We start from the raw sequence: 15914 nt of genomic DNA on the forward strand, positions 1-15914 counted from the left end.
ATTGCCAGTTTTGAGAAATTGATGTGAATGCAATCTGAGAGGTGTTTCAATTTATGCACTTGGTAAAACTCTTTGAAAATGACATTGAACACTGATATTTTTATTATATTTTTTGCATGATCAGTGTTTGAGTCACCATATTCAACAAATAAATGATGACAATACATTTTGTAAAAAAGTTAGCCAGAGATTGAAGACCAAAGAAGATGGAGGAATGGCAAATCTGCGACCTTCTTGTGTCATTTGCAAAATCTTACATTTCTGTAAACAATGTTAGAGGACCATCAGTCAGAGTCGGTATTTTTTTAATCCATTCATTATGTGTTCGCAACCTCATCAGCCGTACAAATTTCTCCAGCTGCCAGCTTCTGATGAAAAGCCTGAGGTTATTATTGAACTGAAGTTGTGTTTTCAATTTGTTCTTTACTAGTGAAACTGTTAGAACACTCCAAGGGGGAGAGCATAAGAGGGGGTGACCCCCATCTCGCATCGAAAATTTTGATAAATGAATATGTGAAATGGTGCAATCTGAGAAGTGTTTCTATGAATTTTGCGCCAATATATTGAGTAACCCCTTCTTCCTCCACACATATTGAGCACCCCCTGGGGCTTTCAATTTTTTTGAATTCCCACCCTCTGATCCCCCCAGACCGTAAATAATGACAGCTCCCTAAATACTAGCATAGCTATTTGTGAATTCAGGTACTGCTGTATGGCTGTTGTTGGGGCTAGTACCGTAGTCCGAGTCTTTTTTGTCTTTTCTAATGTTCATTGTAATTTTGACAGTTGCCTGTGTTATTTGTTATTCTGGCATGTGTAGTTTCTAAATTATGTGCGCTGTAAATTTGCAGACAAATATTTATTCTTGCATATTAATGAGAAACCAATGACATCATTTGGGAACAGCCCTATACGTATGACATTTTCTAAGCTAAGAGATCTTTGTTGAGTCAGTGGTGTGCCCACTGAGCTGAGAGGAAACACTAGTCTATCCTCTACTTTTTATGAGAAATGTGTGCAACTAGTGATTACAGATTAGAAAGAAGTAATTAAATTCTTTGTTTTGCTTCCCTGCACATGGATTTTTGAAGGTTTTCATGAAAATATTAAACCAAAAGTGTATTTGAATAGGACTTTGCTACATCGCTTTTCTGCCTACAAAATCTTTTGTTCACATATTTTGTCAAATATAAACTTGAGTGTGTAAAATTTTCTGTATTTTTGAACTGCACAACGTTTTACCTATCCAAATTTCAAGAGGATGCAAAATGAAGAATTTAATTACTCTGGCCTTACTGTTACTCAACGAGATTTCCACATCATCAGAACATCTCCTTCAGTACTTATTGTACTTCGGCGATTGAAATGGTACTCTGAGAACTTTGTCTATAACTGTTTTATTGCATGATTCATAGAAAATACACATTACAAAAATTACATTCCATTTTATTTCATGGTAAAAAATCATTCTCAAGATTGGGTCTGCAAATTACCATGGTGATGAGGTTGCATGTAAAATGTTGGTAAATGTTTGTGACGAGAATGTAAATGAGAAAAATTTATAAGAATTTGTGGTTTATTATAGTGATCATGTGACTAAAGTCTGCCTAAATTCCTTGTGATTTGTAATGAAGCTGCTATCAACGAAAAAACTTGTGCATTCAGGTAAAATGTGCTTTGGTGGCAATATTTAGACTCTCAAATTTCTATAATACCTTGTAGTTTACTGCATGCAGGGACTCATTTTTAAGTTCTGGGAGTAACTAAAATTTTCACTGCCTTATTTCTTCGAAAATTGCAAATTTGTATGTTTTCCCCATAGACCTATCACAGAGATGGCAGCCATTTTGAATTTCAAGTGTCCATGTCTCTAGTACCAAAATTTGCATGGTGACCCCTGATTTCATTTTTAAAGGGCATGTTAAAATTTTCCACGAGAAAAGTTTGGGCTAAAGTTTATGTCTTTCAAATTATTACAAATGTCTATCACACATTTTGCCACAGATCTAATCAAGTAAATTGAGTCAGCTTTAATATATGCATTTGTCTTTCCTTTGGAAAACACTACTAAGTTAGCAGTGTTGCATCCACCAATAAACACTGAGAAAACACCTGTATCAATACCTACTCACGGCAAGCCAAATAACCATGGCAACCAAAGACAGAACAAGAAGTTCAAATATTTGACAATAGTGCCTAGGACAAACACACTAATGTATAAGTGTGCGTTGTGCATCTGTCAATGATCTGGGCTGATGTGCAGCATCTTGAAAGCTGTTATCCAATTGGGTGGCTGAATCTTGCCGTGACGATTGAATAATACAAAAAGACTCCCTAAGTTGCTGTGAATAGTAACAATCAACCAATTATATATAACCATCTGAGCACGCTGCACATCAGTAGAATGATCTTGATAATTTTCTATTATTCAAACACATTATCTTTTGGAATTTAATGGTGTATGCATATGCTTAACTTCCAAGTTACTTTCCATTTCATTTGTTGACAGAACAAACCAAAGCAAACAATTTAGCGGCTGAGTACACAGAAGAGAAAAATTGGAAATTTCATGACTACCTTTGGTATTCACAATCTGGTTTAATTGATTGGAAGATGGTTGCTATGGACCAAGAAACTAGCAATTAGCTCCTGAGTACTGGGTACTGATGTTGAAGGCGTCTTACAAACCTCAGCAAGTGTGAGAATGGAATGTAACGGTTGATATAATACAGGTATCTACATTTTTCCTATAATATTCTTGTATAGAATTTTCTTCTTTTTACATGTGTGTTTTAAAATTATTCATAAAATCAGTAACAATCAAGATAAAAACATAAAATGGGAGAAGTTGTAAATTCTCCAATGGTGAAGAGTCATCTTCTCTATGAAGGTATAGGAAGACTATTTTAAAATACATACATGTATCTATTTTCAAAAAGTGCAGATATATAATATATACTTAGAGTACATTAAAATGGGTAAGAAAGACATAGGGCTAAGAGTTACATGCAAGTATGCTTAGCTGCACTGAAATCCATTAACCAATGTTTTGATGTAAAACTGAATCTCATTGATTCACTAATTAATGATTGCTGAGGTACACATTTCGTTCAGTCCACAAACTCCACCACCTCTGTACGCCAGATAGTAACCCTGAAAATGGCGGGAAAGAAAAAAGATGATCTGGCGTCATGAAAGGATTGGATATGTGGATGTTGGTGTTTTTATGTCTGGATGACATCGATGAGGGCGTGAATGCTGACAACTTGCCAAGGATTGATGGAGACAATCACTGTGATTTCATTTTTTCACTGTTTTAAGTCTTATAACACCCCTATTTCCTGCTGCAGTGGTCCAGCCTCAACATGGAATTCAATGGGGTTGTACCAACTTTGGTGGTGTGAGGGTTGCAGAAGGTTGTATCTAATTCACAGATTCAATGTCATGTCTTCTATTTCATATCAAAATCTCAACAGCTCATAACAGGTCTGTGAAAATTTATCATTTACACAAAATTCCAGGGTTATAATTTTATAAAAACAAGAGTGACGGACATACCTGCTCACCCCAATCTTTGCCCCAACTGTTCTTGATAATCCAGTAAGGCGTACCATCCTCTGTTCGGACAAAATAAAAATTTTGTTTGAGCAAAATTTGGAATAAAATGTACTGAAAAACCACAACATTTTCTATAAGAGAGTATACCGGCTAGGCTCATGTGTACTTCACTATTTCCTATGGTTGATTCTAAATAAATTGTCAACATTTCCGTCTGATTACATCCTTTGAGGGGAAACAGTGTACCATGGCTCATAAACCACCAACAACCGAATGTTGAAATTTCGGTTCATGCAGTGAGATTAGGTATTTTAAGTGAAGTTGATAATCGGCATTTTTTTACTCATTTTTGTAATTAGCATGTGAACTGACATGTACAGGCTAAACAGCGAACACTTGTCTTTACAGGAACACCAAAATAATCATGAAAAGTTGGCTGAGGAAAAAGAGATACCATTCTGCCTTTCCCTGCAGGCAAAACTCAGTGGCTGACAGTTGCTTGCTACTTACTTGTTCCATAACCAACTATGAGAACACCATGATCCAAGTTTTCTGGATTGCAGAAAATTTTCCAGGGATGCGAAATACCTCCAAAGTAAAACTGCATGGCATTGGCATTGATGCCAATGGATATGGGACCGTTGGCTGCCAACCAGTTGGCAATCTCTGAAAAAAAATATGACACAACAATGTTGAGATGAGAACTGAAAGTTGAGGGGTTGACTTGGTGAAAATTGGAAGACTTTTGCAACAAAAAGACAAAAATTGTTTTTAACAGTGATTTTTTAAAAATGTACCCATGAAATATATATAGTGCCCATAGAGGAAAAACTTGCAAATATTGAGCTCAGTGCAAAATTGTGCATAATGTTGATAGGCTTTGTTCTGTCAGTTTTCATCATTAATGTTCCATGGACAAAATAAGGGTCATGCCACACGAAACATTTTCGAACTTTCTATGACTGTGGTATGTGTATCTGGGCAGTTTGAGTCAAATTGAATGTTTTGTGCGGCCTGCGATACTGTGGATGATGCACCCTTTGTCTTCATTGATCACACTGTAACTGTCACATACGGTATGGATTAGATCTTATAAGGCATTGTAAACCACAGAAAATGGTCTATCAAGTAACTGTAATTAGAACTGACTGCACGTAAAGATGGCTTTTTGTCTTCATGGGTCTAAATGCAATGTATTACTACATTAATAGCATTAAGCTTTCATAACATCCAGAACATTAAATGAAAGATAGCAAATGATAGCAAAAGTCGAGCATTGAAAAAAAAACATATAGTGGATAGAAGAATAATGCTGATACTGTCAGAAATTCTCCCTACTGCCTAGGGGATGTGTGGTTGCAAAATATAATTTTCACATAATGTTTGAGTAAGGAATATATTTCAATCATTAACCCTTTGAGTGCTGTATTTTTTCCCAACAAAATTTCAGTGCAATATTTTACCAATTGTTATGAATTTTTCTGCAATTTTTTGATAATTTTGGACGAAATGGACATCACACTTCATTGGCTACAGTTTTTCACCAAAATTTTGGCAAAAATCTGAAAAATATTTGACTGGGGCACACTTTATAAGGGTGACAAAAATTGACTTTGGCGCTCAAATGGTTATTAGCTTGACCCATAATCCATCCTTGTCATGAAAATTGTGTGTCAAAGATTGATAACAACACTCAAAGACTTGATGACTCCTTCTAGATAATCCGATCCGTCTTGGCGTGATGAATGAAGAAGATCAAGTGTGACGTTAATTCCCGATCATATCTTCCATCAGTTTCTAGTAAATAACTAAACTGAATCCATCAAAACAGTAACTGACTCAACCTTGAACACTTTTTTCCCAACCTTACCTCCTTCATCCTGTGAAATATTCATGGATCCGTTGATGTAAATTTTGGCCATTGTGCGGTTGAACTTACAGGAAGAATCCACTCCCTTATAGGGGTAATCAGTCTCAGTCATGATTCCGCCTGAAATGGTAAAGAAAGTCAACACATAAAGATATTCAGCATTCTGCAAGTATGACTCTGTTTTTGACGGACAAGTTTAATTTTCATTAACATTCAAAATGTCTCACGACTGAAATTCCTGAATTTTGTTGTTATTATTGGTACTTCAAAGGCAGCAGATACAGCGTAGTCTGCCTGAAATATTTTGGATGCGAAATTCAAATTTTTGGAGTTACTATGGACGAACATGTAGCAATCACTGTACCAGTATAGTACACAATGTCATTTGGATGAAAGCTTTGGCAGGATTCTATTTGATGCAGAATGTGTCTTGGGGACAAATATTCAACGCCTCCTCAAACATTTACAACAATTTTTGTTCTACAACTTGTGGGGGGTCATATTGAAGTTCATGGAGTAACTAAATTTTACATCAGAAATTACATCAAAATTTGAATTTTTCCAATAGAGTTAACACAGGGATGGCAGCCATATTAAAATTTAGGTGTCAGTCAATTTTGGGTAATCTGTTTAACTGGTACGACATTTTGAACAGTGGCCCCTGATTTTTTAATCTTGATTTTCCAAAGTTGGAACAATGAAAATTGGTATTGACAAAAGTCTTTTCAGTGTCAGCAGCCATTTTTTACAATTGTAACCGTAATGGAGAATTTGAAACCTGAATAATCAGCATGTTCTCTGCAGGGTGCACAACATGCTACTGTATATGGTGTGAAGTCAAGAATCAAAAAAGGCTAACTTTGGCCGTTGTGGGACTTTCAACCTTTCTCATCTGTCAAATATACATGTTTGCCTTGATTGATTTTTTAATTACTTGTATGCGTTGGATGTTTTCGGAGTGCTAAACCTCTTGTTCAGAGTTTCTATGACTGACTCAGTTATTCTGTAGTTGGTTTTGACAAGTACATGTATCTTGTGGGTGTTGAAATTTGAGTGAGTCTCGTCCTTTACATACCCATTCTCATGATTTCTGCATAGGCGTTAGTAGGTAATCCTCCATTGCATCCTTCATCAAGCTTATCACAATCAACCAACACTGAAAAACACATACAGACATTATGAAATTAAAGCCAATACATTCCATACAGGAATCACAGAAAGCACATGGATATACCGGTATGTATTGCATTGTGGCAATGTAATTCCACGTGTCCCAAATTTATCATTAATATGTAAATTTAAATATTTGTCTTACACATGTAAAATTTTGACTATTCAAATTTACAGGTTTGAAAATTTCACAAAACTGATAAAAATTGTACATCCTATTGCTACTTTTAGTATGACAGTAATAGTAAACCTCACATGTATTGAGGGCTGTGACTATAATTAACTCCAGCGAAAAACCCGGCCAGCGGCAAATCAGATAATATTTCGACAGATTTTATGTCACCAACAAAATAATGCTGCAATCACTAGCAAAGCTACCATTAATGGTCAGTCAAAAAAAGTAATAAATTGTGCTGTTCTGATAACTTGGTTTTCAAAAATATTGTAGGTAGGTCGGCAGGAATTTTTTTTTTCCAAAATTTTTTATTTTTATATATGCATTTTTCAGGGGTTTACTTAGGGCGATCAAACACTGGCCACAACACTTCTAGAAAAATGTATCATACATATAAAAGGAAATAAACATAAAAAAAATCAAATTTTAGCGGGGCGTTTCTTTCTTCTTTCTTTGTTTTACTTCAATTCTGTGTTTATGTAGCTCTTAAATGTTTAGGGTCGGCAGGTAAAAAATAGGGTAGGTCAGGTTATCGGAACAGCACAATTTTTTTTGTTCGGCCAAATAAAGAAAGCTGGTGAATTTGCTGTGTTGTGTTAATGCTATGACCTGTTCATCCCTAATTCCCTGTGAACAGGTCCACAATCAAAATTCGTAACAATGAGTTTGGACCAAATCATTGAGGTGAACGGGTAAGAGTAAGCATTTATCAACATACTTTGTTCAGAGAGTGATATCAGCTGTTTTTTCTTGATGGCCCACTGCCCTTCAATATTTCCAGTCGTTGAGAATGCCCAGCATGATCCACATGTTCCTTGGTTTTTCACCTCCGTCACAGCGTTGTGATCCCTCCAATCAAAGGACTCCGGGGCTTCACCTTTCAACTTAGCAGGTGGTTGAGAGTTAACACCTGGAGCCTGGCCAGACAGGTGTGAGGTAGTATTTTTTGAACTCTTCCTCTGTAAAAAGGGAAAAAATACACTGACAGGTTTAAGAAATGGCTGAAAGTCTGGCAATATGGGTGAAAAAATCACAAAGTTTGAAGCTCCGTATCACTTAGAGCCTAACTTACTGTATCTTTAAGCATTATTTTTATGATTTTACTTTCAAGCTAAAATAAGTTTGTGAGAATGTACTAATTCAGGTGTGTGTATACACTTATTATTAACTACCCGTCAGGACTATATATGCAGTTTTGAACGAGATAATGATTACACTGCGATTAAGTGTTTTTAAAAACATTTAATTGCAGCCCCACGCGTAAAAGCAAAACCGTGGACACTGTGCATATCTGAACTGAAATCTTCACATAAACTGCACAGAGTAGTCCAATGTAATACATAGGGGTGAATTTTTTCAACACTCACATTGTATGTCCTGTTTCGTTTGTAGGCCTAATATTGCCAATTTTTGTAAATGGCAGGAAATCAAAATGACTGTTCAAATTTGAATTTACTTGTCACTTGTTCTCACAAGAGAATGGTTTCCTAATGCAGTAAAATCCCATATTCCTTCAGAGGGTAGAATTCAGAGAAAACCAGGAGAGAATAGGAAAATATTTTGAGGTCAACAATTTCAAGTTACAGCTAGTGGGGCTTTAAAGATATTTGTCACACCATGTTACCAGAGGTACATTCTTAGGATGTTTTCAATGGAGGTCTTGGTGCCCCTAAACACAGGAACTATGGGTGAATACGATTATACACTGAAATGGATGAAAAAATTTGATGAAGTGATATCCAAAAGAATGAAAATATTAAATTTTTTCTTTACCTGTAAGATCCATGAACTTTGTGACACCATACTGTCCTGTGGCCTGCTCATTTTGTTGAAGTTGTTCCGCTTTTGCAAGATTGGACTTGAAGACTCTGAATCGAAAGTCAAACTCTGTGAGACAAAGGGAGAGAGGGAAAAATTGTAAGGTTACCCATATTGTTATACCATTGACAGTGTTTTGCTGAGGTTACAACTTTGATAAATGGTAGAAATTGGTAAACCTAGAGAAACTGAGTAAATGACAATGTACATATCCACTGGCTTACAACTTACACCATCCTTCAGGAGGGGGTTTGATATGCGGTAAAACATGCTCCATTATAGATTATTGTTTTCTCACTCATCTCTGACCCTGTAACCACATTTTTCTTGACTGACTTGATCTTCATGACTGAAACTTATCTGGTTAACTTCCCTTGCTGACAAGGCACAACATGATGGCAAATCTTTGATGAAAAGTTTAAGCTGATTTTTACCGGAATAATTTCCCAGAATTAACATAAGAAGTTATACATGTCAGATGACCTCTGACATGTGCGGTCATAAGGTCACAGACACTACATTGGTTGGGGTCATTAACTTGGACGGGCAAAACATCTCTTACCCTCAGTTGAATACTTCTTCCCATACTTCTGAATAAAATCGTTGAACATGTCAAGTTGGAGCAGGCCTTTTCCATCACCAGTCTGTAAAGAGAAAGACAACTATGTTGATTATAGAGTGGTGTGACAAATCACAGATCTAATCCTACATGTATACCACTTGTTCTCAGCACTTGTACTTTGTCAAGCTGAGCTGTTCATGGAATCTAAATGTGATCAATTAAGGAAAACAAAAAAGCTTTGAAACTTTGATGCCAGAGAAAAAGGATTTAAAAGTGATTTGTCAGCATGACAGTTTGAATTAAACATAGGGCCAAAGTCCCTGAAGCTACTATAGACATGGATACATGACTGTATGAAATTATCTCACTAAGGGACCGTCTCAGATTGTCGCAGAAGTTCAAGAAACGAAATTTCTTCGTTTAGATCAAAACCCCCTCCCCCCTCCCCCTAAACGAAACTTCAAAAGTGCGAAATGTTCATGTCTGCCCGAGAGTACAATGTTGCATTTTGCTATAGCTACTAAAGACGTATTCCCCTTGCCACATTACAATTAAAGTTATCGATCAGATTTGAGTACTAACAGGACATTTTACCGCATAAAAGTTTCATTTTATTTTACTTTCCCTTTTTGCATCTCTTGTGCTGTTCTTTGTCTTTGTGAACACGCAATTTGTACTTGGTAGGGGCGGTAAATAAGCAAAAAACTTTGACAAGGGGGCCCAGGCATGTTCAATCATATTAAAATGACTGTGACCAGGTGCATAACAAGTGAGAATAAAGACATCTAGTGGTTAGAGCAGACGCTTATAAATAGCACATTTTTAAGGAAATGATACTTTTTGTCTTTGTATAATTTGATGAATGAAATGTTTAGGATCCAATGTTCCTATTCGGTAAATTGTGTTTGGGGCACAAACGAGAGGGAAACAGCTACAAATTTGTTGGCACGAGTGTGCAGTTTTTCTTTAATTTAAGATAAACACACAAAAACTTGTGATCATAAAATAAAAGTGCGAAAGTGAATGGAGGTCAAACCCCCTCCCCCCCTAAACGAATAAATTTCGCTTTTTGAACTTCTGCGACAATCTGAGACGGTCCCTAAGGTCATCCTAGGGACTTGTAAACCAAATATTAAAGCTGTCTGACCAGCGGTTTTGAAAAAACAAGCGACTCAACAGTTGACAGAGCTCTGCTGCGTTATGTAGAGAATAACCTTTTGTGACACATGTATTGATGAAGAAGGTGGATATCTTTGATAGCTCATTTCAGGATGGCCTGACCAAAAATGGAAAAAAAATTCCGTAAAAATACAGATTTGCATATTTCATCACAATTTTAACAAATCTAAGTTGGGTTATCCCTAGGGACCTGTATACCAAATAACAAAGCTGTCTGACCAGTGGTTATGAAGAAGGAGATTTTTTACCAAAAACGCCTTTTTTGGTGCTAACTTGCATATTTTCAACAATAATAAAAACGGTTTCTCAAAATCATATATTTTATCCACACAACAAATATCAAATCAGTAAGTACTGCAGTTGTGGACGGACGCCTAACAAACGGACATACATACATACATACATACTTATATACATACATACATACAGACTGACGGTGCACGCCGGACGAATACCCATCGCAATAGCTTTTATAGACTATATTAGTCTATAGTAGCTAATACACCAGATTTAATTACATTCTAATTAAAGTAAACAAGACTTGCTTAAATCAAGATTTAAGTCATAAAAAACAGCATATATGTATCTGTCAGGTTATCTTTATCAGTATTTCCATCCTATTAACAAAGTACATTTTAACTTTCAAATTAACATTGTAAGTAAGTTCTGTTGAATAAGTTGAGACTGTACGTACTCAGAGAAAGCACACTGAAGAGACAAATGTTTGAAACTTAAGAAGTTCAAGGTCATCAAAAGCATTATAAGGAATCATGTAACACTTTCTTGCACTGTTTACACAGATTGCATAATTGCTATAAATAGCACATGAGGAATCTTACAGCCCAGCTTTACCATAAAAACCCTATCATTTGACCACTCTTTTAATTGACCACTCTATTTTTTTCCTCAAAGTGTAATTTTATTTTATCCTTACCAAGTCAACCATAAATGGAAATTAGAACTTTCTCTATCTCTATTTATTTGACCACCCTATCATGACAAGCTATTATGAGCAATTTTTTTTAGATAACGTACAGGGCACAATAAATGACAGTTCAGAATATGTCAAAGTTGGGATTCAGGAAAGTTGCCTTTACATGTTTTAATTCTCCAAGATGGTAGGCATTTCACTATGAACTGTCAAAAAAAGTTGAACTTTCTGATAATTCTACACTAAAATTATTTTGGCTTTGATAATTTCACTATTTTTTTCTGGGTGAATTGATAGGGTTTATACAGTACAAGAATTACATACAATGTACGTCAAATTTTGACCAAAAATGGCAAAAAAATTCCTTAAAAATACAGATTTGCATATTTCATCACAATTTTAACAAATCTAAGTTGGGTTATCCCTAGGGACCTGTATACCAAATAACAAAGCTGTCTGACCAGCGGTTATGAAGAAGAAGATTTTTTACCAAAAACGCCTTTTTTGGCATTAATTTGCCTATTTTCAACAATATCAAAAAATTAAAAAAAATAGTTTCTCAAAATCCTATTTTTCATCTACACAACAAATATCAAATCAGTAAGTACTGCGGTTCTCAAGATATTTGAGTGGACGGACGCCTGACAAACGGACATACATACATACATACATACATACATACATACATACATACAGACTGACGCCGGACGGATACCCATCCCAATAGCTTCTATAGACTATAGTCTATAGTAGCTAAAAACACGATTTGTTGTTTGCTTTTCTTTGCATAGCTACAAATTCCAGATCACAGTGAACTGCTATTGAAACTAAAATCAGCTTTTAATACACATCAGTAAATAGAAGTTAATTCATGGAGAAAGCGGAAGAGATTTTGATATTACACTTTTTGAATGTTTAGATTGTGTACCTGAGAAGCTAATATGGTATCTGGACTTCAGTTTGAACTAATTGAGCCCTATATTGTCGGTCACATATTCTCTATCACATCTTTCTTTTTCTGCAAATTCCATGATTTCATATGAATGTTCATTGCAACTTGATTCTGCAATCACTGTACTGACCTTCATCGGAGGTTTGTCATCCTTGAGAACACAATTGTGTCCCTCCATGAGTTCTCTCTTGTTCTCCCATGGTCTGACATAGACTCTCACTTCACAAGTATGAACCTGCAACATATCATTGACAAAAATATTAGTCTTTGCATGATTTGGAGTCTTTAAAGGTATACAGTCACCTGTAATCTAAATATGCCCACAGATGGTCAAAGGGGCGTTCTTTGGTATTCAAAATGCCCATGTGAGGGCGCTCTTTTTAAAAAGCGGCCACACACTTAAATTTGTGATTGGTTTGATTTTCTCTTTCCATGGTAACAGTGGCAACATTGGAACAGGTGACAGTATACCTTTAAGATCTAAATGACAGTTTATGGACACAAATTTGGATAGATAAAATCTATAATTGAAACCAGGGTGAAGGACTTCAGGTTGGGTTTGATGGAAGAAACTATTAATTTTCGTTTTTTCACAGCATTTTTTTAAGAGCAAGGATTACCTAGTGTTCCAAAAGTACACTTTTATACACTACTCAGAATGAGGAATACATAATGATATCGACACCTACCTGTCCTTTTGGATCAAAGTCACACAGATCCAAAGATGTAGCCTCGTTGACGTGACAACGTGTTGTGCCAGACTCAATCTTCAGGAGGTAAATCTGTCCTGCAACCGTCTAGAAATGAACACGGATAAAATATTTCACATTATTTCCGCCTAGGTAAAACAATGATCTTTATTGGCATGACTGACACAGAAGGAAATAGCCTACATGATAGAAGCTGAAATATTTGCAGACAGATGCATCCTTTCATTTTCACAGCAAGAGGGCGCCATTGCATAAAAAGTTGGCACACAGTACTAACCACATGGCACAGTATGTGAAATTTTCATCAGCTTTTTATCACACACTAATTTTCTGATTACACAAAACAGACTCTGATGCATGGTCAGATACATGTAAAGATTACAAACTCTTCTTAATCAGCTTAATGATAATGCGTGATATACAAGACATCATTTTCCTTGCCATATCAAAAAACTAACTCCCATCTCTCAAATTTTCTATCACTGACAAAATTTCAGTGTTTGCATGATTTTGAATATCTGGCAAGTAAAAAGCCTGACTACATGATTAAGGTAGTTCACACCTAAAAATGAAACACTTAAACTTTTGCTCAAATTTTCTCAGGCAAACTTTCAAGCATTCACTTTAAAAATCAAGAAAGAAAATCGGGGATTCTGTGCAAATTTTGCCTGTAGAGAGACAAATTACTCAATATTTTAAATTCAAAATGGCCGCCATACCTGTGTTATCTCTATGGGGGAAAACAAAATTCCTGATTTTCATAAAACTAAGCTGGTGAAAACTTTATTAACTCCATAAGCTTCAAAACAAGCCCTCACATGTGGTATCATATACCAAAAAATAATGTAGAAGTTTGGAAGTCCAAATATCTGTCCCAAAATAGGTTCTACCTGAACAAAAAAAATCTCTCAGCAGTTTGAGAATTGAATATAAACACACCACACCAAAGGCACAATGTGATTAAGGCCTACTCAATGGTGGTCAATAAACTATGGCAACTCAGAAACTTTATCAACTTTGATTCCAACACTCAACCTTGTATTCGTATCAGACAAGGCAGTTGTATTGATCAATTGCTTGGTTGAACTTGCTCAAAGTTCGCTGACCTTAGCTTTGCTTTAAACCTTGGAATGCATGGCACTTGAGTTTTTTGTATATTCCTGGTCTAGCTTTTTGAATGAGTTTAATCTCCATTTTGCAACAATTTTTTACTAGCTTGACATGATAAGATATTTTTTTAATTTGAAACAGACCTTGACGTGTACAGGTCTTTGACAAAGTCACCTCTCCATGAGTCATGATTTTAACTGTCTGAAGGTAAACAAGTTTTGGAGATTTTAAGATGTTTAAATTTACAAATGAGGAGTAATTTCCCGCTCTAATACCTCAAAGGGAATTTTACCAAAACGATCAGGATCAACATCTTCGTATTTTTTTATGCAACACCGGATTGAATCTCTGAATACGGCCTGATAATGAGAGAATGACTCAAGAAAAATCGAGGCAAATTTCGTGAAAAATTGATGAGCACAGACCTAGTACACAATGATCTAAAAATGCCCGATATTGTGTATGACTATCCACACAGTTTATCAGACAATGCCATGGTAACTTCATACAGTGTTGGCAAAGTCTGGGGTCATGGTAACTTCATACAGGCTTGGCAAAGTCTGGGGTCATGGTCAACAAGTCAGCTCTATCATAATATACACGAGCATATCTCTTCCAGTCCTGTCCATAGGTGTTCCCTCAAGTACATAGGCAACCCAATGCCAAGGTAACACTTTTAAAAACTCCTGGATGTCGTACACAGTTTTATAATATGGGAATTTACACCAGATCATTGCTATAAATAGAACTTCTTACTTCTCATTTCTCACTCAGAGCCGATGAAAAAGCATACTCAACCAAGCAACCATTTTTTTTTACATGTACCCAAGTCCCGAGTTCCCTTTATCAATCATGTTGCGGGAAGGGGATAAAATAAGACACACATAGCTTCATGGATCAGGACGTCTTACAATTTACATGAAAAAGTGACCCAATTTCGATTTTAAATCCTTTGTAGGGTCTTGCGTATACATCGGCACTGCCTATTTACTCGATATTTGTTCCCATTGTATGCAAACTGTGGAAAAATTCCATGGCCGAGGTTAAACGTATTGTTCGTCATAATAAAACCATGTAAACATCCCGTCAGCGCCAGCGACATCATATGACATGACGTTAGGTATTGTCCAACACTTTCAGAAGAACAAGGGAACTTCGAACCTCGTTAACGTTACCGACAGAATTTGAAGAATGTTCAAAATTTTGAAAGCACTACCGGCTAGTCAACAAGAAGAAAATATAAAGAAAGACATGTAGTAACATTATTGTTTGTTGATAGGTCTGCCTCCATCCCGGCGCCCGCGTACATGTACACATATTACATCGCACTGTACCTGTCGTTTGGCTTCCACCACTCTGATTAGCTTACTGCGGTACATCGAGTTCGTCATTTCATTCAACTTGTCAACGGCAAATAGCGCGGCATCTCTGACAGACGGGTCTGACAAGTCGATCTCTTCAGGACCCCCAAGCAGCGCAAAAGCCGTCGAAAGACTGAACAGCAGAAGTACACACACTCCTTTCGCCATTTTTGTTTTGTTTTTTCCTGGTTGAGTCACCGAAAGATCATGTGACAATCATGTGACTAAGTTGCAGCTTGACCGTAATATGTAAATGTTAAAATTTCACGAATATCTACATTTACAGTAAAACAATGTTTATTCAACTGAACGAAATTGCGTATCATCATCGAGCTATTCATAATAGTTATCCTATTAAACCGGGGCTTCGAAAATCCTCCTGGGACAAATAAAACCCTCTGCCTGCGGAAGCTGCACGCTATGCTATGAAATACGCCCTCTTGAGAGAGTTCTTTTGTTTTTCTCGAGAACAACATACGGTGTTAGGTTCTTGTAAAGTAAAGTAAAGTAAAGTAAGC

General features: G+C 36.2%; 1 protein-coding gene across 1 annotated transcript; it reads right to left on the reverse strand.

The window, feature by feature from the left end:
• Window positions 1-1381: 1381 nt before the first annotated feature.
• Window positions 1382-15597, reverse strand: LOC139117067 (cathepsin L-like). The gene is given in 12 exon segments (XM_070679900.1): window positions 1382-3153; window positions 3559-3617; window positions 4069-4224; window positions 5429-5548; window positions 6504-6584; window positions 7492-7684; window positions 7686-7732; window positions 8547-8660; window positions 9154-9235; window positions 12346-12450; window positions 12905-13012; window positions 15370-15597. Coding segments are annotated over 12 exon segments (1335 nt in total). The 5' UTR covers window positions 15565-15597; the 3' UTR covers window positions 1382-3078.
• Window positions 15598-15914: the final 317 nt, after the last annotated feature.

The sequence above is a fragment of the Ptychodera flava genome, chromosome 18, assembly GCF_041260155.1.
Source record: "Ptychodera flava strain L36383 chromosome 18, AS_Pfla_20210202, whole genome shotgun sequence".
In the NCBI taxonomy this organism is placed as follows: domain Eukaryota; kingdom Metazoa; phylum Hemichordata; class Enteropneusta; family Ptychoderidae; genus Ptychodera; species Ptychodera flava.